The 27,511-nt window shown below is 36.8% G+C and overlaps 1 protein-coding gene across 1 annotated transcript in view; it reads left to right on the top strand.

Moving 5' to 3' along the window:
• Positions 1 to 27,511, top strand: part of LOC150085985 (coronin-1C-like) — a 239,686-nt gene that overhangs the window by 40,978 nt on the left and 171,197 nt on the right. The window contains exon 3 of the mRNA XM_090374319.1: positions 9,939 to 10,191. Within this exon, the coding sequence (XP_090230445.1) occupies positions 9,939 to 10,191 (253 nt within the window). The remainder of the gene's footprint in view (positions 1 to 9,938; positions 10,192 to 27,511) is intronic.

Genomic DNA, 27,511 nt, shown 5'->3' with positions numbered 1-27,511 from the left:
AAGGAAAAACACCTTTGGAATAAGAAAGTGAAAAAAGGTAGCAAAGAACAGGAGTAATTTCAGGAGCACAGGTTTTGAGAACAAGTGGAGAAATACCATCAGGACCTGGAGCTTACTTAGCATCAAGATTCGTCAGAATCCTTCTGACATCCTTTTGACGGAGGACCACAGGAGGCATTGAATGGAGCGTGTTGGGAATGGTGGGAGGTATTTTACCAAGATCATTAATATGCGAGTTGGAAGAAAAATGGAATGCTAGCAGGTCAGCTTTATCCGTGGCTGAAGTGACAACAGAACCATCTAGTTTTGTTAGAGGTGGGAGCAGAGATGGGCAAAAGTTGCGGCCAATAGCTTTGGCAAGAGACCAGAATGCTCGGCTACCATTAGGGAAAGTAGCAAGTTTTCTACTTTTAGCCTGTTCAAAATCTAGTTTGGCCTGATTAATAACTGTTTTACAATTGTTGCGAGCTTTGGTGTAGGCAGAAAATGAAACTGTAGAATTGGAAACAAGCCAATTACGATATGCAACGTTCTTCCTTGAACAGCCTTAGCACATTTATTGGAAAACCAAGGTTTAGATAAAGGACGAGATTTTAAATTGGAGCGTGAAATAAAGGATTCCATTTTTACAAGAATAATTTCGCTGACATGATCTGAGCAAACGTTAACATCAGAAGTTTTGAAACAGTAATCCGACCAAGGAAAAGAAGAAAAGAAGTCTCGCAGGTCATCCCATTTTGCATTCTTCTAATGCCAAACAACACGAGCTTGGGAATAGCCATGAGATAGACTCCATTGGGGAAGAGAAAATCACCAAGTTGTGATCTGAGGTTCCTAAAGGACAACTTACTTCGATCGTGTACTTAGAAGGGTTGTTGGTGAGAAAGGGATCAAGCATGTTGGCTGTATGGGTAGGATTTTCTGGTATTCTTGTAGGTAATGAACAATCTGTGCAAGGTCATTAGTAATTGCAAAAGCCTCAGAATCTCGACCAGCTGGGGCGGCGTGATTAGAAAACAGAAGCCAGCTGGAGTTGTGAACATTAAAATCACCTAGGAAAATTATTTCACTGTTAGGAAAGTTGGACTGGAGAAAGTAAAGTTGTAAAGAGAGGAAGTCCAAGAGCTCCAAGTGATTGGTGTAGTTGGGAGAATGGTAGAGACAACAGATAAATTTGACAGAACGCGGTAGAGAGATTTTAAGCCAGAGAAGATCGAAAAGAGGAGATTCCAAATTATTAAGTCTCTGACGGAATATTGGAATGGACATATGCACAAGTACCACTTTTGAGGCAAAAGGAATCGTACAGCGAATAATTTGGGCAACTGAGATGACCAGTAGTTGAATCAACCGATAACTGAGATTCTGTCAGAATAAGTACATTGGGTTTGGCAGATTGCAAGTGGAAATGGACATCATTGAGATTAGAATTGAGACCACGTATATTTGTGAAATGAACTAGGAAGTGTTTGGGAGGTTTAGATCTTTTCGCAGATAAGCTTACTGTTTTAGTTTGACAAGTCATGGTGTATTCAATAGTAAGAAAAAGTGGGAGGGACATGCTGTATGAAGTAATTTCATTACTTCATACACATGGTAAGAATATACCCAGATCCTTGACATAATGTGGCCTCGACAAACTCCCCCCCCCACACACACAAACACTACTCAGACTCCCTCCAGTCACTATCTTGCAGGGTAGATATAGCAAGATTATACACTAGCTGATCCGGAATCCTCCTGAAAAGTTACCAGTAGGTTCGGTCCAGTATACTAACTAGCATCTGGCCTGCAAACACCGTTTTAAAGCTGTACCCTTGAAAGGTAAGGAAGATTGGATCTTGCCATGATGTCCATCATAACCTCAAAAGTCATCAGTTGTACTGCATGATGGAAGAGATGAGAAAGGGTTGAACAGAACTTAGCTCTGGAGACTAAACATGGGCTTCAAGCCTCCAATAAGCAAATTAGTGGTATTGCACCGTTGATGAGAGTCATCTAACACCTAGTATTGCCTGGTAATACAGAGGGGCAGCATTCCTCCATGTGTTGTGGGTGCCATACCTTGACCCCCTGCTTACGTTGGTAAACACCTAGGTGGTCACCCACAGTATGCTTGTGCATGGGGGTTATACCCAGGATTACTAACATTCCACCATCGTGAAGGTGCAAGCAGTATGCTTGTGCATGGGGGTTATACCCAGGATTACTAACATTCCACCATCGTGAAGGTGCAAGCAGAGGATTTGGCTGTCACAAAACCTCCAGACTTCGCCGAAATTGCGTCCACTTGACTAGTGTCACCCGAATATCAATTCCATCAGCATTTTAGACTCCCGGGTAGCAAGCACAGCTTGTCTGGCATATCTCAGAGAATGTCTGTGACAACCCCAGGCGCCTCCGTAGCCAGGTGGGCAGGAGCAGCAGTGTGTAACACACGCTTCTTGATTAGACTGGGGTTCAAGTCCGTGACCACCAAATACGGAGGATGCGGAAAGGTCAGGGAATGACCATCGCATATCCCCGGAGCAATATGGCCTTAGTTGCCAGTGCTCCTAAAACCCAAATAACAACAACAACGTGACAACCTCAAGGACCAATTTCTTCATTTCTCTCTGTGTCAGTGTATCAGAACATCCATGATGCCTATGAGAGTGATCAGTGATTGAAATATGACCTTTTTTTTTGGAAATCACAAAAGCATTGGCGTCCTTTTGAAAAAAATAGTTGCTTTTGTTTTGTAGAATTTTATGTTATTTAAGTAATGCTTATTATTTGGTGGTATATGCATGTATATGTGTCTAGTTGGGCAAAGACCCATATGTTTACTCCTCCGGAGTTGGATATTGCTTTGGTCTTTTCTTTATTTCATTTTATGTTTATAATTTTTATTTTGTTTTGAAATTGAGGATGGGTGGGTTCACCAGAGAAAATGGCACCTTGTTTTACCTATTACCCTGTCAGTAGTATTAATTCGCTGTATTTATTTCTTGGTTTAAATGTTCTCTATATATTTTTAATAGCTTTAGAGATAAAACATTTTTTCCCGGAAGTAAATATTCTTCATCATATTTCTATAGTTTGTCTTTTCTATGGTATCTTTTCTTTTCAATATAATTTATTTCAAAGCATAATAATGTTGAAATAAGTCATTTGAAATGTTTAAAAGGTGATTGGTATTAATAACAGAAAATCCCACAAAATATTTCCATGTGTTAAGACTGTTTGTTTGTTATTTGGTTTTTAGGAGCATTAGCAACTAAGGCCATATTGCTCCGGGAATATGCGGTGGTCATTCCCTGACCTTTCCGCATCCTCCGTATTTGGTGACCACGGGCTCGAACCCTGGTCTAATCAAGAAGCATGTGCTACACACTGCTGCTCCTGTCCACCTGGCTACGGAGGAGCCAAGTGTGTTAGACTGTGCAGGTGGCACACTGTGCTAACTCTTGGCAATATAGCAACTTAGTTAATGTAATGACAATGGAGGACATTTGAGAGCTTTGCAAAACATAAATCACTTGCTTTTAACATGCAACCTTAATTGATTACAGTAGTTCCGATGTAGGTTGCAGTAATTTTATTGCAAATGCAATGAGGTTTCTTTTTTTTTTTTTTTTTTTTTTTTTTATTATTTAAAATCATTAGCAGTTGCATATATTAGCATTTGACTTTCAAAACATTCAGGTATTCTTTAGCATATTTTTACTTTATTTCATTTTATTTTTTTCCAAAAAAATTTCCAATGATAATGCAATTTCAAAGTATATGTTGAAAATCAGTTATATAAGGTGATTAGTATTTTATAATATTAAGTTGGATGATAGTGACAATAGAGCAAACACTGTGTTTGATTTTAGACCAGTCAAAACATCAAAGAAAATGTTTGTTCCATTGTCAAAGTTCAGAAAGAGATGAGATAAGCAGCTCAACAGTTGCCAAATTTACAATATTAGCATTAGCAGAGGCTTATGCAGCATCAGCCAAAAAAAAAAAAAAAAAAAAACACGCTCCCATTTCACCCCTCCGTTCGTTCCAAGTACCTGTCCAGCTCAGCCGTAAATTTATTTAGGCTATCAACTTCAACAACAAAGGATGGAAGTCTGTTCTACCAACCAACCACCCGCTGGCTAAAGGCAAACTTCCCCACATCTATCTTTCCTCAATTTGAATGTATGCCCTCTCAAATGATTATTATGAGCAAGAGGAACAATTCCATCAGCATTGAGCATGCTCAAACCACCCAAGGCTTTATACACCTCAATCAGATCACCTTGCAGGTGCCTAGTCTCCAGACACTGTAATTTGCAAAATTTAAGCCTTTCTTCGTAAGAGCAACCCTTTGTTCCATTCACTAATCTTGTTGCCCTTCTCTGTACTTGTTCCAACAGCTCTACATTCTTCTTAAAATGTGGCTACCAGACCTGTATACAGTACTCAAGGTGTGGCCTGACCATTGCCTTATACAAGGGAATAATCACCTCCTTATCCCTGCTAGAAAAATTTCCGTATATCATTAACAAAACACTATGAGCTACTCTTGCAGACTGTCTGCACTGCTCGGAAGACTTCATATCTGCCTGCACAATTACCCCCAGGTCCTTTTTTCGTTCTCTACCACTTTCAGTGTTAGTACCACAGAGGTGATATGTCATTCTGGGGTTGCTGCTTCCAATATGTAGTACTTTACATTTGTCAATGTTAAACATCATTCGCCACCTCTCAGCCCATCTGCTCAACTTTACTAAATCCTGTTGCAGCAGCGACTGTCATTAGTGTCCTTAACAACTCTGCCAACCTTCGTATCGTCTGAAAACTTGGACATTAAGCTTGATATACCATCATCAGTATCATTTATAAATACAGAAAACAACAATGGACCCAATACTGAACCCTGAGGGACTCCACTAATAACATTAGTCCACGATGAACAGTCCACTCAACCATACCTTTATTCATAGAAGCAATTTGCCTCCAATGCCACACTGCTCCAATTTGTGCAGCAGTCTTCCATGTGCAACAGTATCAAAAGCCTTTCTAAGATCCAAATATGTGATATCAAAGTTATTCCCTGCATCCAGTTCCTTTGTGACCACATCATAATATGCAATCAAATTGGTCAGGGAAGACTTTCACTTAACAGAACCCGAGCTATAACTGAAGTCTTGTCTAGATGATCCTGCAGTGCTTCTTTAACCAGTGCCTCCATTAATTTTCCTGGAACAGAAGTTAAACTAACAGGTCTATAATTACTTGGGTTGCCCTGTGATCCTCTTTTGTGAATTGGGATCACATTTGCACATCTCCAGTCCATGGGTACCTCCCCTGAGTCCAAAGAAGATCTCATAATTATGGCTAAGAGTTTGCTTACTTCCTTTGCTGCCTCCTTTAATATAACTGGATAGATCCCATCCACCCCAGGTGCCTTTTTTATGTTTATCCTCAACAATCTCTCCTCCACTTTCCTCTCAGTTATTACAAAATCATCCAGCTCACTTCCAATGTTTACTTTACCTACATCATTCTCCTTCCTGAATAACTCCTCATGCATGAATGTAGATGCAAAATACTCGTTTAGATTGTTAGCTACCTGAGCAGGATCCTCAACTGTTGAACCATCAATATCCAGTGGACCAATCTCATTCATCCCTTTCCTTCTTGAGTTTAAATAGGTAAAGAACTCTTTTCTGTTTTTCTTTGCATCCTTTGCCAAGGATTTTTCGTAGTCTGCCTTTGCCTGGCTAATCTCCTTTGTGACTTGATTACAGACCAGCTTATATCTATCATAGGCTTCCATGTCACCATTAATTTATATGTATGCCATGCATTTTTCTTCTCTGCCACATGTCTCATTAGTTCATCTGACATCCATTTAGGCCTAAACCTTGAACAATATTTGTTAGTTGTTATGTAAAGCCTTGTAGCTTTCAAGATAAATTCTTTGAATGCTTCCCATTTTGAATTTGTTGTTGGTAACATCATCAGTTGGTTCCTTCCGTATAGAATTTAAATACTGTCTCAGACCATTGTAGTCTCCTTTACGAAAGCAAAAACCCTTCCCTTTAACCCTGATGGTAGTTACTGCTTTGAGTAAATCCCACTTCAGCACACTGTGATCACTGCCACCTAGTGGTACCTTTATCTGCAGATTCTTAATGCATGAAGAATCACTACTGATAATCAGATCAAGAGTATTACTCCCTCTAGTTGCCTCCCAAATATGCTGATGTAGAGATCAGAGTGATTCAGAGTAAACATTTGAAATTATAATAGTCCTATATCATTTGCTCTTGCATTAGGCATGACAGGTGTTATGTATGATTAAGAGTGTCCATAGGGGGGAAGAGTCTGTGGGAAGCAGCAAAAAAATTTAAACATCTTGTCTCAAAAAATAAAAAATAAATTTTCTCTTCTACTCCAAGAATGCCATAAAAATTTCATGTAATTTACAAGACAGATAGACAGACATATAACAAAAACAGTCTAATTGGACAGATTTACACACTAATTTTTCCTATCATTATATAATGGATTAGGTACTGTGATGTCACGTTATGTGTGATATTCAAAGGGCGCATAATATAATTGGGAATGAGATGTGCAGAGACTGGAAATCAGGTGTACTATTTTTAGTTCCAGAGAAGCTAATGAGTTTTTGATGTGGTTTTTTGTTTATTTATTTATGTTTTAAGTTTTATTTCATTTTTATCTTGCCAATCGTATAGTTGGGCTTATTATTTGAATCAAGAAAATATTTCAGAAGATATACTTGTTTTAATTAGTAGGTGGCATTGCCAATGATTTTTGGCCAAAACCCAGCATGTAGTTTATCTCTGTATCATGTTACCCAGCATTAAGTATATCTCTGTAAAGTTACAAATAGTATATTTAACAGAACAGTAACACAGTATGTGGTAGTTGAGTAGCATTTTAATAGTACTACTTAACTACTTTAAACCATTCTTTTTTTTTTTTTTTTTTTTTTAACTCCTCATTCTTATACCAAATTCAAAAGGCATAAGAATGTGCAGTCCATTAGTACCATGCATGGGTTGAAAAGACAAAAGACACCTTTTTATATATATATATGAAGACCCCAAGCATGAGAGGTATTAGAACCTATAGTACTTGGTACAAAGAAAGGCTTAAGTTTTGCAAATTACAGTGTCTGGAGACTAGGCACCTGCGAGGTGATCTGATTGAAGTGTGTAAAGCTTTGAATGGTTTGAGCATGCTCAATGCTGATGCGAACTTCCTCTTGCTCAGAATAATCACCTGAGAGGACATAGATTCAAATTGAGGAAAGACAGATGTAGAATAAATGTGCGGAAGTTTTCCTTTAGCCAGCAGGTAGTTGGTTGGTGAAACAGACTTCCATCCTTTGTTGTGGAAATTGATAGCCTAAATAAATTTAAAGCTGAGCTGGGCAGGTATTTGGCACGGAGGGGTGAAATGGGAGCGTTTTTTTTTTATTTATTTTTTTTATTTTTTGGCTGATGCTGCATAAGCTTGCTTTCTTGCATCATATGCCTCTACTAATGCTAATGTACCGTGCATGGGTTTAAGGTTGTTTTTTGGACTTCTGAAGAAAGATAGTTGTTCCAAACAACAGAAAAAGAAGAGGAAAGGTTAATTCTGTGGGTTTGGAGTTGAAGAGTAGTTTGGAAGAGAGAGGCGGAAATACATTGTGTCATTTTGAAGAATAGTGCCCATGGAAATATCTATAGAAAAGGCTTACAGCCGAAACTGAACATTTGTGTGATAGAGAACAGAGAGGTGTTAGTGTTAAGTTATGATAGTCATTAGCAGAAGTTTCCAATTGGTGTTAAAAACTTTAGAGCCTTTGTAATGAACTTTTGGATCATTTGATACTTTGTCTACATATTATTTTAACTAGAAATAGCTTGCATAACATGTCTCGGGATGATTTATCTCTTGGGGAAATTGCTTTTGGATTGTCGGTTACACTCTCTTCCCTTGCACAAACTATTACTTGCTGATTATAATATATTTCTATGCCCAAGTTGTGCCTTCTGTGACAACTTGGAGGGGGTCTGTGTTCTGTTCTGTTAATGATTGGAGGAATTTATAAGGTTCATTTCTATCGAGACTGTATTTAGCCATACTGAGATGGAGGAGTAGGGGGCTCCCCCTGTTAATTATTCCTGATTTTTCAGCCCACACACTATGTATGTTGGCCCATGAATATGCTTCTACAGACATGACTCACATATGGTTGTGAGTATACTCTCGGGGATGTCAGTACCAAAATTTATATTTATTGCGTGCTTGATCTTTAATCTAAACTTGGCTTATTAATGGGTGACATTAAGTCACTAAAAAAAATTTTGGGGCTCAATTACTCAAATGTCCAATACTAAGCTAAGCTAAGCAAAGCAAGGGATGCCCTCCTGAAGGACCAAGAATCAGAAATGGGTCATCATAACTGCTGTCAAAGACAAGAGAAAGGGGCTTTTCTAAAGGTTGCAAGGTGGTTAATAAGCATGTGGTCAGGGCCACTGCATGCTTATTAAGCACCTTTGTGCAAAGTCTTATTGGGTGCTCCCCCCCAAATAAATAATTGTAGGTAGTAATTTTATTATTCCTAATGAACAATGAACACATATGTGTTTCATTGCGTGTCCAATATCATAGGCCCATAAGAATGTGGACACTGACACTTGAGCATTGTAAGTGGACTGATGAGGAATGGCAGTGTGTGCCCTTCACTGATGAGTCCAACTATAGTACATAGTCTGCTCCTTGTTGGGTTCCAGTGTAATGTGACAGAGAACTTAGGATAACCCTGTATATGCATAGGTGCATAGTCAGTTTGGTGGTGGATTGCTGGTATGGGGTGGCACATCATCAGGAAGGGAATCTGACTGCAAACAAGTATACAGATGAGATCCTGTAACCCATGGTCCTGCCCTGTTGCTGTAGGCAAAGAGTTTGTTCTGTCGTATGCCAATGCTCAATGCCATAGGGCACAGCTGGTCTCCAGTACTTTGGAAGATGGGGGATTGTCCATATGGATTAGCCTGCATGCCCCCCCCCCCCACAAAACCTGAATTCCACTGAACATGTCCTGAATGCCCTAGATGGACTTGGCCAATGCTGATATGCACTGGCCAGTTCAGCTCATCTGAACTGGCCAGTGCATATCAGCTGGAATAAGCACTTACACAAGAATAGCAATGCATCAATAAAATAAAGATATTGATTTTATCAATGTATTGCAGGTGCAAAACATGTCTGTCAGTTGCTAGGGGCCATAGACCAAGCCAAAATTACTGTCTGTGCATATGCCATCCACAAAGTGGGGAAAAACTATTCCTACAGATGTAAAATACATTACTTATGGTGTCTCATGTTCCAGTTCACACACACACACACACACACACACACACACCTCAAAGTTGTTTTTGTGTAGATTCAGTTTTTATCGGAGCTTATTATCAAATGTTATCTGTGAGAAAGTAAACAGAGTAATGTTACTCCTAATGTTATTATATCAATAAAATGGAGTTTTGGTTTTGATAGGTAAAAATGTTTCATGTGTTGTGAGCCGTTCTGATGAATGTTTATACCACTCCTAACATTTATTTTTAGATATTGTACAGTTTTTTTTTTTTTTTTTTTTTGTTGCTCCACCATGGAATCCTGATGTCAAGTGCCACACTTTTTAGCAAAAACCCTTGGGCACTTGCTGTTCCACAAGTGTGCAATATCCACTTTGTGTTTTGCCATGCACGGCAAAACAAAGTGGGCACTGCAGAGTGTTGTACTTGTACTTTGGCAAAATGTAAAAGAAGCAGCAGACCTCTTATCTACTTAGAAGCATGGCAGTTCACATCAGGAACCTGCAATAAAAAATAAATTAAAAACTCCTATATCATTATTATTGCTGTTGAAAATACTCATGAAGATATTTTCAGACTGGAAGAATTGATGTCAGTTATCCTCTTGTTGCTGGTCATAAAGGTCCTGTCCTTGATATTGCTTGGTGTCCATTTAATGATAATGTAATTGCTAGTGCATCAGAAGATGGCACTGTTAGAGCATGGCAAATACCTGAAGGTGGACTCACACGCACTCTTGTCGATCCTGTAGTCGAATTAGCTGGTCATCAGAGAAGGGTTGGAACAGTTCTTTGGCATCCTTCAGCAAATAACATCCTACTCAGTGCAGGTAACTTAATTTATGAGAGGTTTTCTTTTACTTTTTTTTTTTCCTTTTTAATTGATCAAATCATTTAATCATCATCTATAGTGCAGTTAACAGGTGCTTGCCTGACAGGCTTTTCAGTGAAACAAATTAACCCCAGGGGCTCACATCGGGTGAGTATGGGCTTGGCACACCCAGGGTCCTGAGCTGGATATCATCATTCTTCTCTTTCTTGGTGATTCTCTTCTACTTCCTTGCACTAACTATATGGCTAATAATAATAATAATAATCCACATTAATTGTCAGTTAAAGATTAGTGGCTACTCTTTCTCTCTGCACTCACAATTATACAACAGTCTTACTTTAGTTGCCTTTGAAGAAATGAATTTTTTGGTCCGAATCATGCGTAAAATGAGTCTGAGAAGCTAGGTGCCACAGTCCATTATTTTTGCCTTCCATTTTGTATTATTTTTTATATTGCTTTTTCGGTGTAATTGTAAATAAATGCATTTCTTGTTGGATGGTTTCTGCCACTGCTGCAGAAGTTGAGTTCTATTTATTCTGTATTTAATTACATTAGCCAACAGGGAAAAAAAAAATTGTACCTTCAGAGAAAAAGTTGTAGATTCTAAAGGAAATTGACTGCTGATTCCAAAATTATGACTTTATCATGTCTCGATCAAAAAATATACTTAAATTTTAGTAACTTAATGGACAGCTAATTTCAAATATCACACAACAATACATATGCTATCTTATTAATGGGTCTTATTCATTTCAAAATACTTTAATCAAACATATAATGCATTACGTACATTCTGTTTTGTTAGAAATGTTCGCCACAATGTTTTTCTTATAGTCTATTTTGCTTTCCCTGTTAAGAAACTAGCAGTAATCTCCTGTCTTGGCAGTATCCCAGTGAACTGGGTACCATTTCTCCATCATGGATCACAGAAATAAAAAAGAAAATTTGATGGTGCTGCTGCTGCTGTTGTTGGGTTAATATTAAAGTGTAATGAATTCCCCCTCTTTTAAATTGTTTGTTATTCTTTAATTTTCATGTTATATTGTAATTTTTAGAGTATCCTAAAAAATGTTTTGTCATTTACTCCATTTCACACATACACTGGTGTTCAAAGAAAATGCATCACCCCTTAAAATTGTAATTGTCGTTCAAATAACGTAAGTATGTGGCAGCATTTCTTACAGATTGCATTAGCTGTTACCTTCAGCTATATAAGCATGCTCTACAAGAGTTGCAGTCATTCCTTGCTTGTGTCAGGATGGCAAGTTAAGTGCAGTTGACACCACAAAGAAAGAGTGCTTTTGTTGCTTTATGCGAGGAAGGATGTTCTTCCTGTCATGTTGCTTATAGAGTGTCTTGTAATCAGTTGACAGTGAGTAGATTTCTTTCCAAACTCAAAACCGTGTTTTGAAGTGCTTATGTCTTAAAAACCATAAAGCTTTTCGTCTGAGCTGAAAAGAGAATGGGAAGAACATACAGGAGTGGTAGCAAGTGCAGTAAGAGTCAGAAGATGCCTCTTCAAAAATGGACTTGTAGCCCGTCACCTAAGAAGAAGCCCCTTCTCACACAAAAAATGAAAAGGGCCCAATTAATTTGGTGTAAGGAGCAAGTCAAATGTATCCCCGGAGCAGTGGAAGTCAGTCATATTCTTGGATGAGAAGAAATTCAACCTGCATGGCTCTGATGGGAGACAAACACTTCAACGTAGACATAGTGAAGAATACCATCCAGACTGTATGGTGTCTACAGTGAAATTCCCTACCGGCCAAATAATATGGGGGTGCATTTTGTATCGCGGAGCAGGTCACCTGTAGTTTATAAAAGATTCCATAAATGCCAATGGATACCTGGCTATATTGGAAGGCAATTGCTGCCAACCATTAGAGACCATTTCAACCTGCCAAGTAAGTGCATCTTTTAGGATGACTCTACTCCTTGTCATCAGACAAAAAGTGTAAGTAGACACTTCTGTAGTTACTTTAGCTTCATTTCTGCATTAGAGATTCGACAGTAATGTACTTACATTTCTTACAGGTGAAAAAATGATTGGAAGAACGGTCCATTACAACTCTTAGCTGGCCAGGAAACAGCCCGGACCTGAATCCTATAGAAAACCGTTGGCATTGTGTGGAATCTGCAGTTGCCCGAAAGAAACCAAAGACCCTTCGTGAACTTCAGGAAGCCATAATTCGTGTTTGGAACCACGAACTATCAGTTGATTATCTTCGGAAATTGGTCTTGTCAATGCCTCGAGGGTGTGCTGCTGTCATCAGGGCCAGAGGCGGTTCAACTAAATATTAGTTTGCACCTGGTGAACTTTTCAATTATGGCTGAAATGATAACATTTCAGCCATAATTCTTGTTTACCAAAACTGTTGTATAAAGGTTGCAAATGCTCATTTTGGAATATTTTGAGAGCACCTACCAAATATTATTTAGCTTTGCCTTAACTATTAATAAATATCATTTGTTTATATTTCTATTTGTGATGCTAGTCATTAATGTAATATACCATCGTGAAAAAGGGTTAGAAATGTGAAATTCCTAGGTGATGTGATTTCTTTGAACACCAATGTAAATACGGACTTCACCCTTTGTTGTTGACTGAATTTTAACTTTCTACCAATTAACTTTAACTTGCTGCCATTTGCATATTTTGTCCCATTAACTTGATATTTTTAAAATATTCTTCTAATTTTTGTTTGTTAATGAATTGACCATAACATATATCTACATTACGTGAAGTCCATAGAATTCAGGAAACACTTTACCTGTTCTGCATTGTGTATGGAATATTCTTAATATTTTCCACGATATTGTTTATATTTTGCATGTGTGTGAGTGTAGTGCAAAACTAATTAACAATGTTGTTCAATAAGATGTTAAAGAAATATGTGAAGGTATATACACAATATTTTCTGTACATTCTAAAATCTGAGACCTGTTTGCTTTGTGTATTGTATGTAGGTGTGAATTTTCAAATTCAAGTTGCAGGAGATGATGCAAAATATTCATTGAAATAATCAGCATTTGCAAGCAAAGAAGCATATGGGCAGTCCACACTGCATAGAAATAAATGAAAAAATAAATTTAGCATTTCATTTCACAGTGAAAGTGATACTGTCATATTTGCTGGTAGCTGAGTGGTTATGAGGTGCAGTAGCACGCACTCTTTGAGTGGACTGTTGTTCAAGCTCATGACTGCTAAATATTAACAATTGTATTCATGATTTATTGTCAACTTTTCTGATCTGGTAGTCAGAAATTTATATAGCATTTATTTATAGTCTTCTTTTGAGTGGTACTAATCAGTTGTGCAAAAAAAAAAAAAAAAAATAGTATTAGTATTAGTGGTGCAGATGATGCAAGGAAGAAATCTTATACAGGATCAGCCAGTTAAAAAAAAAAAAAACACTATCCACCTCAAATGTCCATTTCCTCTAATAATTTATCTAAGACTTCCATAAATTTATTCCAACTACCCATTACCACAACACCAGATGGATTGTTCTAACAATCAGTTACTCTCTCTCGCCGAAATCAAATTTTCACACATCTGGCACTTTTCAGTTTATGTCCCCTTATGTGTGTTTTCTGAGAAAGAGTAAGGATCGAGTAAGCATCTAGCCTTACTCTCCATTTTAAAGTCTTAATACCTCATTTAGATCCCACAGTTTCCAAATGCTGCAATTTGCAAAACTGAATCCTTTCCTGCTAAGAGTGCCCTTTTATTACCCTCACTAATCTTGCTGTTCTTCTCTGCATGTATTCCAACAGATCACAAGATCCTTTCTAAAATGTGGTATAACCATTGCCTTGTACAATGTGATAATCACCTCCTTATCCCTGCTGGTAAAATTCCTGTATATATCATTGACAAAACCCCAAGAGCTGTCCTGGCAGCCTGTCTGCACCACTCAGAAAACTTCATGTCTAATTGCAAAATTACCCCAGGTATTTTTTATTCTCTACTACCTTGAATGTTATATCACACAATTGGTATATTATTCATTGATTACTTCTACTCATATGCAAATCCTCTCATTTATCAATATCGAACTTCAATTTCCCATTCTCAGCCCATCTGCCGAATTTTTCTAGATCTTGTTGCAGTAGTATGCCATTAAGAAATATTAATATTTCAATATCTTTAATAAATATTGAAAACTGCAACAGGCCTAACATTGAACCTTGGGGGACTCTACTAATAACATTAGTCCAAGGAGAGCAGTACCCATTGATAACCATTCTCTGTCTTGTCCCACTCAATTGTCCCTTTATCCACAGTAGTAACTTGCTCTTAATGTCACACAGCTTGAATTTGTACAGCAGTCTTTTGTGTGAAACAGTATCAAAAGCATTTTTGAAATCTTTAGTATATGATGTCAAAATTATTTTTTGCATCCATTTCCTTTGTTATTGGATCATAGTGTCCAATCAGATTGGTAAAGTAAAATTTCCCCTTAACAAATCCATGCTGTGGCTGCCATAATAACTGCATTACTTCTTTAACCAGTGACTCCTCTATTTTCTCTTGGAACAGAATTCAAACTTTCAGGTCAGTAATTACTCACTTCACTCTTTAATCCTCCTTTGGGAATTAGTGATACATTCGCAAAACTCCAGTACATGGGTTCCTCCCTTGAAATGAAATCTGCTCTCATAATTATGGCTAAAGGTTTGCTGACCCTCTTTTGCTACCTCTCTCACTATAATTAGTGAGAGAGGTAGCAAAATAAGTTCACACACGAGCAAATAAAAATTTGCTCGTGTGTGAACATAGATGCAAAATTTCTATTCAGTTTGTCAGCATCCTGATCAGGATCATTAACTGTTCTTTGATTCATTCTTAATTGCTTAAGCATGTTTCTGAGAAAAGTGTTCCCTTTTCTACAGGAACATTTGTGTTTATCCTTTACAAATTTGTGTAAATTTGTAAAGAATTTACACAAATTCTTTTTTGAATTTGTGTTTATCTAGTTAGATTCATTTCTTGATAGTTTTTATTCTTGTTATACAAAGTGGTGTGATATTTTTTTTTTTTTTTTTTTTTTGTACAGCCAGCTCCGTTGATAGCACAGTGCAGGCATGGAAAACTGCATTCAACATTTGTTAGTTTCATACTACAAGCGAGTGTATTGTCTTCTTTTAACTGCAAAATAAGTAATAAAAATTTATTAAAATAAAGAAAAGGAAGAAACAAGGGAAAATGGGCAACTCATTGGCAACATCAATGCCTATGAATAATATAAGTATGTAGAATGTATCGTTAGCAAGTTTCTTTGATAAATTTGGGATCCCAGGCCCTTACTTTGATATAGAGTGCAGTTTTTAATTGTTCAGCTTTTAGAACAGTTTCAAAACTCTTAACAAAATTGTGCACAAAGAGTGTGAAGTTTTGAAATGGTTCTGAAATCTGCTCAGTGAATTCTTCTCCTATTCACTTCCCACACATCCACATGTCAATTCATGGCAAGAGTTTGATTATCAGCAAAGTGTATCATGTTCTTTTTGATTTTTGAAAGCCACTCAGTGAATTTCTCCCCCATCCTAAAATCCTTGGCAAAAGTATTGACTTTGCATTAGCTAAAACAGGAGACACCAGCAGTCATTTGTGATTAGCGAAAGCCAGTGACAAATAAGAGCTGGATATCACCATTCTTCTCTTTCTTGATAGATTCCTTTCTACTTCTGACTCTCTCTCTCAGGGTAACTCGGGGAATTTTTTTTTTTTTTTTTGGCTGGTGCAACATAAGCCTCAGGCTTCCTTGCACCATATGGCTAATAATAATAAAATCAACTACGTTACTCAGCCAGTCACATGAAATCTCTGGCAAAATGGTAAAAGTCACTTTCATATTCATGCCACAAGTCTAGAACAGAGGCGTCTCCCTAGCCAGGTGGGAAGGAGCAGTAGTGCATAGCACACGCTTCTTGATTAAACCGGAGTTCGAGCCCGTCACCACCAAATACGGAGGATGCAGAAAGGTCAGGGAATGACCACCGCATAGCCCGGAGCAATATGGCCTTAGTTGCTAATGCTCCTAAAACCAAATAACAAACAAACAACAATCTAGAACAGAAGACGCCCATCTGTCAGTTTTAATTATTGAAAGCCAATGAACACTAATATCAGTCTGTATCACATGTTCAGTGTTCAGTCGAACAAGATTTATGCAGATTTTTCATATCTTTATAAGGATTGCTTTAGATATGTATTCTTGTCCTCATCTTTTATTTTTTCTGATTTAACTTATGTCCAGTTAGGTTAGGAAAATGGAGGTAAGTTAGTAAAATTTGTATTTCTAATTTGCAGTTTAAAAAAAATAGAGTGCTGGTTTGAGAAATAATGAAGTGATGTTTATTGCAGCTTGCCATGCCTGCAGCTGTCTATTAATGGCTGACTCAAGAAAATGCTGACAAGCAATGCATCATGCATCATTATATGGTCGTCCTCCTCCTCTCAGGAGAAGACACTCAATATGATTAACATTGCTTTGGAAATTAATCAATTCATTACACTAGGAGATAAGTTTTGAAGAAAGGTTATTTCCTCGTGGATATCTGTGGTAATGGCAAATTTTAGATAAACAATCCTTACAAAAGTGAGGAAGACATAATGTCAGTGTAAAATGAAAGTAAGAGTAAAGCAAAAAAAAAAAAAAAAAAATTGAACACTGAAAGGGATTACCATCAGAAATGGTAATCCCTTTCAGTGTTCTTTGTGGTCTCCATCAGAGTGGAGGACCACAAAGAAGACTGAAAAGCACAGAATTGTTGGTTTTTGAAAAGAGAGATAAAAAAAAAAAAAAAAGCATAGAAAGACAAAAAAAAACAATACATATGCTTTTTATAATACCAAAACTGAAGTAACAACAGAAATAATGCTAGGAGCCCACCCACCTCCCACCCTCTGTATACTGCACTCTTATTTCTTGCAAATATGTGGGTGCTGTAGACATAGCTGGCCATTACAGTGCTAGTTGCTCATCCGGTTAGAAATCAAAGAAATGATAGATGAAATTGTTTTTCTGACTTTTAGAAGTTTCAGTTCTGAATAGTTTCATCTTAATGAATGTGACAGCTATATATCTCAAAAGGACCTTCATCATAAGCAGTTTCAAAAGATATTGCTTGTTCAGCAACTTCTTTCGAAACTGCTTTGATTAGATGTCAGAAATAAGAGCATTCTTTCAGAAAAAGGCTGTTGAGTTCAAATGCAGAAGACATTGAATGTCCGTCTTCATTTTGGTGAAACATGACAATCCAAATAAGAAGAAAGTCCACAGTTTTCTATTGTGAAATACACTCCAAGCAAACTAGGATTGCAGGATTTTGAAAGATTTTCAAACCTGGGATTCTGAGAGCTCGTAAAAACCTAAAAATAAATAATTTTTGAACATCATATTTAATTTTTTTTTTTTTTTTTTTTTAAAGAGTTTGACTATTTGAGGTAGACAGAAAATAATTCTGAACTGCAAAAGGTTAAAAGTATTTATGTACACAGTATTAGTTTTTCCAAATTCTACAAAAAAAAGTCTACCAGAAGCCCATACATCATCATCATCAGCCATTTTCAATTCACTGCAGGATGAAGGCCTCTCCAGCAACTTTCCAGTTCCTTCTGTTTTGAAACTCATGAATTTCATCTATCTATCTTCGCCGTTGTCTTCCAGGTTTTCTTCTAGCTCCTTTTGGCTGCCATTCTGTTATTTTCTTAGTCCATCTGTCACCATGTCTTCGAGCTATGTGTCCTGCCCAAGACCATTTCAGTTTTGATAAGAATGTCCTTTACTTGAGCTTGCTGCCTAATCCATGTGTTTCTCCTCTTATCTCAGTCTGATTCCCAATATAATTCGTTCCATTCTTCGCTGTGTAGTGCTCAGCTTCTCTTCCATTCTTTTGGTGAGTGCTCAAGTTTCACTTCCATAAGTCGTGGTGGGGAGTATACATTGATTCATTATTTTATGTTTCAGACAAACTGGGATATTGCTCTTCAGTATGTGACTATATTTCCTGAATGCTATCCATCCAAAATTTATTCTTCTCTTGACTTCCAGCCATTTATCATTATTACAGCTAATAAATTGTCCCAGATAAGTATATGACTCCACATTTTCAATTACTGCTCCTTCAATCATTATGTCCCTTTCTGTGGCATACTTGTTCATCATTACTTTTGTTTTAGTCATATTCATCTTTAGTCCAAAATCCTTACTAACTGTGCATAACTGATTGATTTTCCTCTAATTCTTTGGGATCGTGGCTTATGACCACAATGTCATCTGCAAATTGTAAATGGTTTAGGTACTCTCCATTCACGTTGACTCCTTTCTGGGACCAGTCTAATCTTCTGAAAGCTTCCTCAAGGGCAGCAGTAAACAGCTTCGGAGATATTGTGTCTCCTTGTCGAACTCCTTTCTCAATTTTAAATTTGCTACTGTCTAGTCTAATAAAGGAGGTAGCGTTCTCATATATTTTTTTCAAATATATGAGAACTATCTAGAGTTAATGTCATAGAGTTAATAAATCTAGAGTTAATGTCACCAGCCCTAGGATATTTTTTACCTACATTACAAAATGCAATTTCTTCTTCATAGCACAACCACTTGAATTTCTTGAGCCATTTGTCTAGGAAAGCATGTCTTGCATGATTGTTTTTTATTTGATGACACAACAGAACTATTTTCTCCAATGTTTTTAACACTTCCTGATCCCTTACCTTCGCTTTCAGTTTTGCCAGTTCACAAAACTAAAAAGTTCAGTTTGTTTCCTTTCATTCATCGATCATAACAAAAGGTAAATTTACATAAATTACACTACTCTATATTTTGAAAAAAATTCACTGATGTTTTCTCAGAAAAGGGTGTTTCTGATGTGGGTTTCAAAAATGACTTTCATTTGGTTCCATCACATCAGGTTTCTTTAAAAACTGCAAAAGAAAATTTGATTTTTCATAAATTTTTATTAATTTTGGCAGAATTTGTGCACCGAAATTTTAATGAAATGAAATGAAACTTTTACCAGACTTTTATATTTAAATACACTTTGAAAACTATATTAAAAAGGGCAGTGTGGTAAAAAGTCCTCTAAACACTCACCTCTCATTTTAAAAACTGATCTATGATGAATCAAATTTTTTTTTCTTTGAGTTTCTTGCAAATCCTTCTACCTTACAGTCCCTCTTCAGCCTCCAGCAACAGTCAGCCATCATGTTAACATTCCACCTCCCACGGTACCTCATCTCCATGTCTTTTATGTCCTGATGAAACCTCTCAACCTGTTCTTCACTAACACTTCTTAGATTTTCTGGGAAGTAATTGATGTGAGAGTGTAAAAAGTACCTTGCCACTCATGTTGCAGCCCAGCTTCTTGAAGTTTGCCAACATATTTTCAACTATATTCTTGTAGTCTGGATCCTTGTTCTCTAAGAAGCACTCAGCAACAGACTGGAAGCTGCCTGTTTTTCTCTTTTATTCATGGTTCCCTCATAATCTCAGTCCCTCATCAGTTTGCAGATTTTGAGGTCCAACAAAAATACCTTGTTTTAGCTTGCTTCTCTTGGGTGATCAGTGAGAATTTAATACAAATGTAGTTGAAGCAGGGACCTTCCTGAGATACAGGCTTTCACAAATTGTTTCAGCAAACCCAGTTTGATGTGCAAGGAGGCCTACCAGTGGTTTATAGACCATGTTCTTTGATCCAGGCAACAAACTGCCCCTCTTTGGCCAGACCTTGACATCCCAGTGCTTACTCCTTGCCCGACTGACCCATTCATACAAAAAGAAAGGCATTTTTGTGTAGCCATTTTTGTTTTGTGCTGTCCGAGTAACATGCCTATCACTTTAAAGTCAGCACAGACCAACTAATCATGTTCTTCATATTTAATATTTGTCAACGACAGTTGAGGGCTGGGCTTAATGTCTCCAGGCACGTAGACTTCAGTTTCATCTTCAGAAGCTTCATTTTCAGTACTCTCTGTGCTATGTTCTCCAATATAAGTGGAGGGCACAGATTCGGCAGGTTCTCCATGTGGGAGTCGTCTAATGGCAATGGAATATTAGAAGATGCCATTCTTACTCTTTGCATTGTATCTCTCTACATTAGCTAAGGAAAAGTAACAGTCAGCACAGTGGTTTGTAGGCAACTGCCAAATCGTGGGAATAAAAATAGCATAGCCTTCTTTTTGCCATTTTTCCACAATCTCAATGCTTTAACACAGGTTTGGCAAACTCTGTGAAGCCCACTGTTTATCTTGGTCACAGAGTTTCACTCCAAAATATGCACAGTACACATTTTTTTACAAATTCTGTAATACCTTGCCTTTGCTTGAGGACTACATAACTTCCACAAATATAACAAAATAAGTTTGGATTGTTCAAAACTTGCGTAAAGACACTTTGCTCACTTTTCAGCACAAGTTTGACATGATAACTTCAAAAATAAACTGAGCTCACACACCGAAGAACCCTGCCTGCATGGAGCTCTCAATGTCAAGAAACAAATGACTGAAGGCAGTGTTGCCAACATATGAAGATTTAGTTTACAAATTCTCAGCATTTACTCCTAACTTAATGCATTCAATAATACAACACAACATCAACTTTAATTGATTTTTGAAAAAATGGTATGTGATAGGAAAAAAAAAAAAAAACGTGTGGAATCAGCATAAAAAACTGAGTTAAAAACAGTTATTAGTTTATAAACATTGAAAACCGTGCAGAGTGGTGTTATCCATAAACAATAAGAAAGTAAAGTCAGTCCTCGTATAACACGTGTTTACACTACACGAATTTGATCATACACGATTTATAAATAGGGGAACGATATCTTATTTAACACGAACCGAATTCGCTTATGCACGATTCTCCTTTGTGTTTACAAGGAATGGTAGTCGAACACGGAATCACCCCAACCGAACGCAACACGATAGGAATGAAGAGAAGATTCTGAAAATGTATTTATGTTTTTTATATCAGTGAAGGGGAAACACGTTTCACCATAATAACTTGGTCAAAATTCCAGCTATCGGTATAATCGCAAATGCAATTAGATCGAGTTTACTACCAGTTTATAACAGATTCCACTAGCAGAAATGCAACTGGAAATTGTTTTTATTGTTTTATGGTAGTAACCCCTAGAAATGTGCTTTAGTAAAATGTGAGGTGTTAATAGTGTATCTCTCTGTCTTTATGGTATTGTTTATTCAGTTGCTACATTTTCTATCCAAACAGATGATGGCTGTCATCTGTTTGGATAGAAAATCAAACAAAAAACAAGTTTGCTTACGATAGAAGCAAAAGCATTAGCAATATTTTATTACATAATAGTCATAATAAAATACGTAAGTATTTTATAAATTTACAAATACGTGTTCAATCTTGGGTGGTCGGCACCTAACCCTATTTTTCCCATAGGACCTGTTGTTTATATTGCACGATTTTGCATTGCACGAGGGTTTCTAGGAACACAACTATCGTGCTATACGAGGACTGACTGTAGTTAACACTTGCTACGGAGCCAAACTCACTTTTCATGATTCAGTGTCAGTTACGTGATCTGGCAATATTCCTCCCTCCTTCAAGCCCCCTACCTCACTTTCCCCTCCAGCAACTCGTCTTTGCAAGATAATTTTATTTTTGTAAATAACAGTATTAAATAGCCTTTTCATTATGTAAAATATTCAAGTATATGATTACACTGAGTTAATTCATATTGTCGATGCATTATGGCTTTGCTGCCCTTGCACCATAAAGCCTATAAACAAACAAACAATTCATATTGTGAATTGTGAATATAAACTTATGCGAACACTCTATTACAATTTTGTGCATACTTAAACGTTAAGAGGGTGAGAGATAAATAATGCTACCTGGGGTCGTATTTTGGAATTACTTCACCTTTCAAAAACAGCAACGAGGTATATATTTTTTGGTATTGGTATGGTTATTTCTGGCGCAAGGGCTACTTAGGCCATATTGCGCCTGTAAACAAGATGAGGATTACACGGTGTGAGGTATATATCTTTGAGCGTATCTTTGTGCAAACTAACTTTTAGTAGGAGGAAAACAGTCTACAAAGGAATTAGCTTATTAAATTAATTACATAAGATACTATCTCCTGATTGGAAATAAAACTTCTTTAATAAATTTGTTGGTGGCCACCTGTGATCAGATAACTTGACAGTGAATGAGATGATGTTTTAAAATGAAAAAAATTAAGATAAAATTAAGGTTAAACTGAAAAATCACTCCCCACTTGTCTCTGATAACTTGGCCGTAACAAGTGGATGTGGAGCCCTGACTATAATTATGTTAGATATATTAACATAAGATACAGCCACTCCCCGACTTACGTAAGGGTTGTGTTCCACAGGACTCTACGTAAGTCGGAATTTCCCTTAATGCTTATGTAGCACTCGCAAATTTGATTGAAGCAAAAAACAAATGTTCAACAAACATGTAAATAGAATTATTTATTCAATTTTTTTATCTCATGCACAGGAAAAATTACAAAAGTGTACAAAATTACAAAAATTTCAAAATACTAAAATTACAAAAAGAGAGAGGAGACAAGTATAACGTCAGCAAGTTTTACCTTTCGAGCATCGTTGCCAGAATTAACTCCAGCTGATAAGCACACCGCTGCAGAAGTTAAGTGCTGTGGAGATTTAGAAGGAGTTTTTTCCAACACATCACAAAATTTCTCTGCAGCTGCAGAATTGACACTGGCGACTTCACCACATACTTTAATGTTTTGGAAACCAGCGCAATGCTTGAACCTATTAAACCACCTTTGCTTGCCACGAACTTGGCTTGGGGTTCGCCGCAATTATCCTTAATATCTTCATAAATACTTCTTGCTTTTGCTTGAATGGCCATTGGACTCCAGGGCACTTGCTTCTGAATCTGATTTTCCATCCATATTATTAGCAGCTGTTCCATCTTCGATCTAACACCTGAACGCTGTTTTGTGATCACTGTTGATCTTAAGTGCATTGATCCTTTGACATGTTCTTTTATGCGCACACTGTCTCTTAAAATAGTATTCGCTGTTGACGCAGTGAGACCTAATTCCATGCAATAGATGACAAATTTTGTCCTGCTTCGTACTTCTTAATTAATCATCTTCATTTCTAAATCTATTTTGTTTTGTTTCCTAGCACTGCCAGCACTTGCACTTTCTGCTGATCCCTTTCCCTTCACCATTGTAATAAGTAAATAGGAATGAAGAGAAGGTTCTGAAAATTTAGGTTTTTTTATATGATTGAAGATTTCAGTGATGGGGAATTCAATTCACCATAATACCATAACGTAAAAACTCGCAGAATTCCAGTTATCGGGATTATCGCAAATGCAATAAGATCGAGATTACTACTCGTTTATAATAGATTGTGCTAACAGAAAAGTCCAATCATGAAATGTGACTTCCAGAAATGTGTTTTAGAAAAATATCACAAAGGCATTCAAAATTGATTCTTATAATGGAACATATAATAACGATGAAAGTGTAGTGCAATTTCCATTATAAAAATGACCTTTTAGAGAGATAAATAGCTTATATAGGGAAAATTTCAACTTATGCGGTCTTGGAACGAATTACCAAAAAAATCAATGTGTTATTGGGTTCACATTACAGTATTTTCACAATACCTCCATTTATTCCTACAGGATGCAAAATACCTTTCCAAGATTTTTTTAAGTTTGCACCGGCAAGCAAAAAATTATGTAAATTCAAATTTCCATAAGTTGAGTATTACATAAGCCAGACAGTGGCTGTATATATATATATATATATATATATATAAACCCAGAAAAATTAACTATTTTACATCATATATGATAAATTAAAGAAAACCATAAAAACAGTTATTTAATAAAATAAAACTGAAATTTGAATGATATGGAAAGGTAATAATGAGAGAGAGAAATCCTCCCCCCTCATACAGATTAACTGCCATGAAGGGTTCATTCCATCCACTTGACTTCCTTCTCCAGTGCAACAAAGTGATAATGCCTGAGAAAGGTGCTACCTAAAACACAAGGGCCTTATGACTGGGTTGTTGGTTCCACCCCCACACTTTTCACTAGCCATTTTAGTGGTGAAAAACAGTTTGCAGTTAAACCCTTTAAAATTTGACACCCTTGGGCAGTGGTGAGCTGTGAATATTTTAACAATGGGCTCCTGCGGATGACTGCACGGAAATGACTTTATCTGCATCATCCCCCAGAGGCGCTTCCCACGTTCACACTACTAGTCACAGAGAAGTAAGATATGTTACTACTCTGTGCTACTAGTCTGCGCCGAGCACTCACTAGTAGTGTGATTAGAGCACGTGACGCATTTTTCGTGACCGGTATGATATCTATCTCGAATCAGGCTGGTCATCATTCGCCCCCTCTTTACGATGATAGCTGGATATGATAGTATCTCGAGTTCTAGGTTTTTAGAATTTTTTTAATAATATGATGTCACAATCATACTTCCCAAAGTAAGTATGACTGTAACAATACAAATATTTGTCAACGATTTATTTTTTTCGTCTCGCATTTTCGTGACATTCCATTGTTAGGTGCCCAGAACGGCTGCATATGTCGTTTCAGCTACAAGATCGGTAATTCAGTTGACGCTGTTTTTTAGACATTTAGATATGTTGCAATCACAGGTACATATCAATTACTTTAGTTATCATAAATCCATTGCATCTTGTCTTCCAGAAATTATAAAAATTTGCGAATGTTCAATAAAATATTTACAATACAAAAGCACTTTTATTTCGTAATCAATATACAAATCAAAATACCTAAAAGAAACACGAAGGATTCACATAAAAACCATCTACCATGCGTGCTTGATACACGCTCCACTTTTTAATTTGTCTCCCTTTTTTTTTTAACAACTAGGGAAATATAATGGATACATTTTTTTTTATACTAAAATTTTAATATTGCAAATAAAAAATAACATTACATATTTCCCCTATCACAAAAACTATCACAAAACATTCTACAATATAAAAACAAATATTACATAAAAAAAACAACCTCTTCTAGAAAAGGTACACAATAATCACAGGTTACATAAAAAAATTATTATACAAATATTCAAGAAAAATTTATTCTAAAAATTGCCATATACAATTTACTTCTTTATTAATATTTGTTGTCGATCTTCTGCTTTGCTCAATAGCTGAGCGATAATTACAGTGGAATGATTTGACGCAGCGGTTCCGAACCTTTTTTGACTCGTGAACCACTACACCTATATTCTCTGAAATCGCATAATATTTCTAAATTTTTATTATAAAATATTTCCAGTACTACGTTTTTATAAAAGACATTGCATAATAATAAAAATTATTATTAAGTATTATTTAAACTGTACTTTGTAAAGTAGTTATGAAACAGTCCAAACAGGTTTTGAACAGGCTAAGAGTAGAAAACTTTCTTCTTGTCCAAGTGGTAACTGAACATTCTGGTCTCTTGCCAAAGCTATTGGCGGCAATTTTTGCCCATCTCTGTTCCCATCTCTATCTAATCTAGATGATTCCACTTCAACCAAGGATAAAGCTGACCTGCTAGCATCGTATTTTTCTTCCAACTCATGTATTGATGATCTTGGTAAATCACCTCAAACCATTCCCAGTACACTCCATTCAGTGCCTCCTGTGGTCTTCCGTCAAGAGGACATCAGAACGATTTTGATGAATCTGATGCTAAGAAAGCTCCAGGTCCTGGTGGTATTTCTCCATTTGTTCTCAAAACTTGTGCCCCTGGACCTACTCCTGTTTTGTGTCATCTTTTTTCACTATCATGTTCCAAAGGTTTTGTTTTTACTTCTGCTTGGAAATTTGCTCATATCCAGTCAGTCCTAAATAGGGTGACAAATCCCTTTCATCCAATTATCATCCCATTGCGATTACTTCTACTCTTTCCAAAGTAATGGAGAAATCAATTAACTGCCAACTCTTAAACTACAGTGTCTGAAAATCTTTCATCTAATCAACGATTGCCAATATGGATTTTGTTAGTGTTGTTCCACTGGAGATATCCTGGCTTATGTTAGGATATCTCCAGTTTCACCAAACTTTTCCATTGAAAAGTTTGGTGAAACTCAAGCCATTGCTCTTTTCATTTCAAAGGCTTTTGATCGTGCTTGGCATAAATGCTTCTAAATAAGCTTCCATCCTATGGTTTGCTTGCTGTAATTGAATATTCAGTTTTTCTCTCTGACCGCTCACTGCGGGTGATGGTAGACAGCTCTGTCTTCTAACTTCTCCACGAATGCTGGTGTCCCCAAGGTTCAGTTCTTTTTCCTACTCTTTTCCTCTTGTATATTCATGACCTTCTTCATTGACTGGAAATTCTATCCATAGTTTTGCTGACGATAGCACATTGCATTCCACTTTCCATTTTGAGAAACCTTGCCCTGCTCAAACAACTTCAACTTCTCGAGTATTCACTGCGAAATCCTTAAATGCTGACCTTCAGTTAAATCTCCATTGGGGCAAAGATAACTTAATTTCATCAATCCTTCTAAAACCCAGTTGTGTCTTATATATTGCAAAAAGGATTCTTCTGCTCTTGTGCTTATCTTCGATGGTGCTCTGATTTCTAGGCAAGATCTTGTGGATTACCCTGACTTCCAATCTCACTTGGCATAAAGCACTGCTTCCTCTGCATCTAAATAAATACTGCTTCCTCTGCATCTAAAAACTGGGTTTTATCTTTCACTCTCGCCGTTACTTTTCTCCCAAACAGCTGTTCACTCTGTACAAATCGCAAATCTGCTGTACCGTGGAATATTGTTCCCACATCTGGGGCGGGCCTCCAAAATCTCTCTCAGGCTTCTAGATTCCATTCAACAGAGGACAGTTAAGTTAATTAATGTCTCATCTTTAACAGAGTCTCTCCACTCTCTGTCTCCATAGACTTTCTGTTGCATGCCTTTTCTATAGATACTTGCATGGGCACTGTTCTTCTGATTTGGCTTCTATAATTCCCGCTCTTTCTTTCAAAGCAGTCCGAACATGTGCCACAACCAGTTAAAATCCTTTTACTGTCTAAGTTCAAACTCACAGAACCAATTTTTCTTCTTCCTCATTTACCTTCAGTTTTCTGAAACAACCTTCCTTCATTTAGTTCCTGAAAATTACAATCTACAGAAGTTCAAGTCCAATGTTAACAAGTATCTTCTTTCTACTTTTCAACCTTCAACCCATGCACGCTACTAAGTACTCTTGGTTCTAAAAAAAAAAGGACAATGATCCTTGAGAATGAAAAAAAATGTAGTAAGAAAAACAGATTTATTTAACATGA

Source organism: Mastigoproctus giganteus, chromosome 5, assembly GCF_048544385.1.
Source record: "Mastigoproctus giganteus isolate SK-2022 chromosome 5, ASM4854438v1, whole genome shotgun sequence".
Taxonomy (NCBI): domain Eukaryota; kingdom Metazoa; phylum Arthropoda; class Arachnida; order Uropygi; family Thelyphonidae; genus Mastigoproctus; species Mastigoproctus giganteus.
This window is presented reverse-complemented; position numbering and strand designations above follow the sequence as displayed.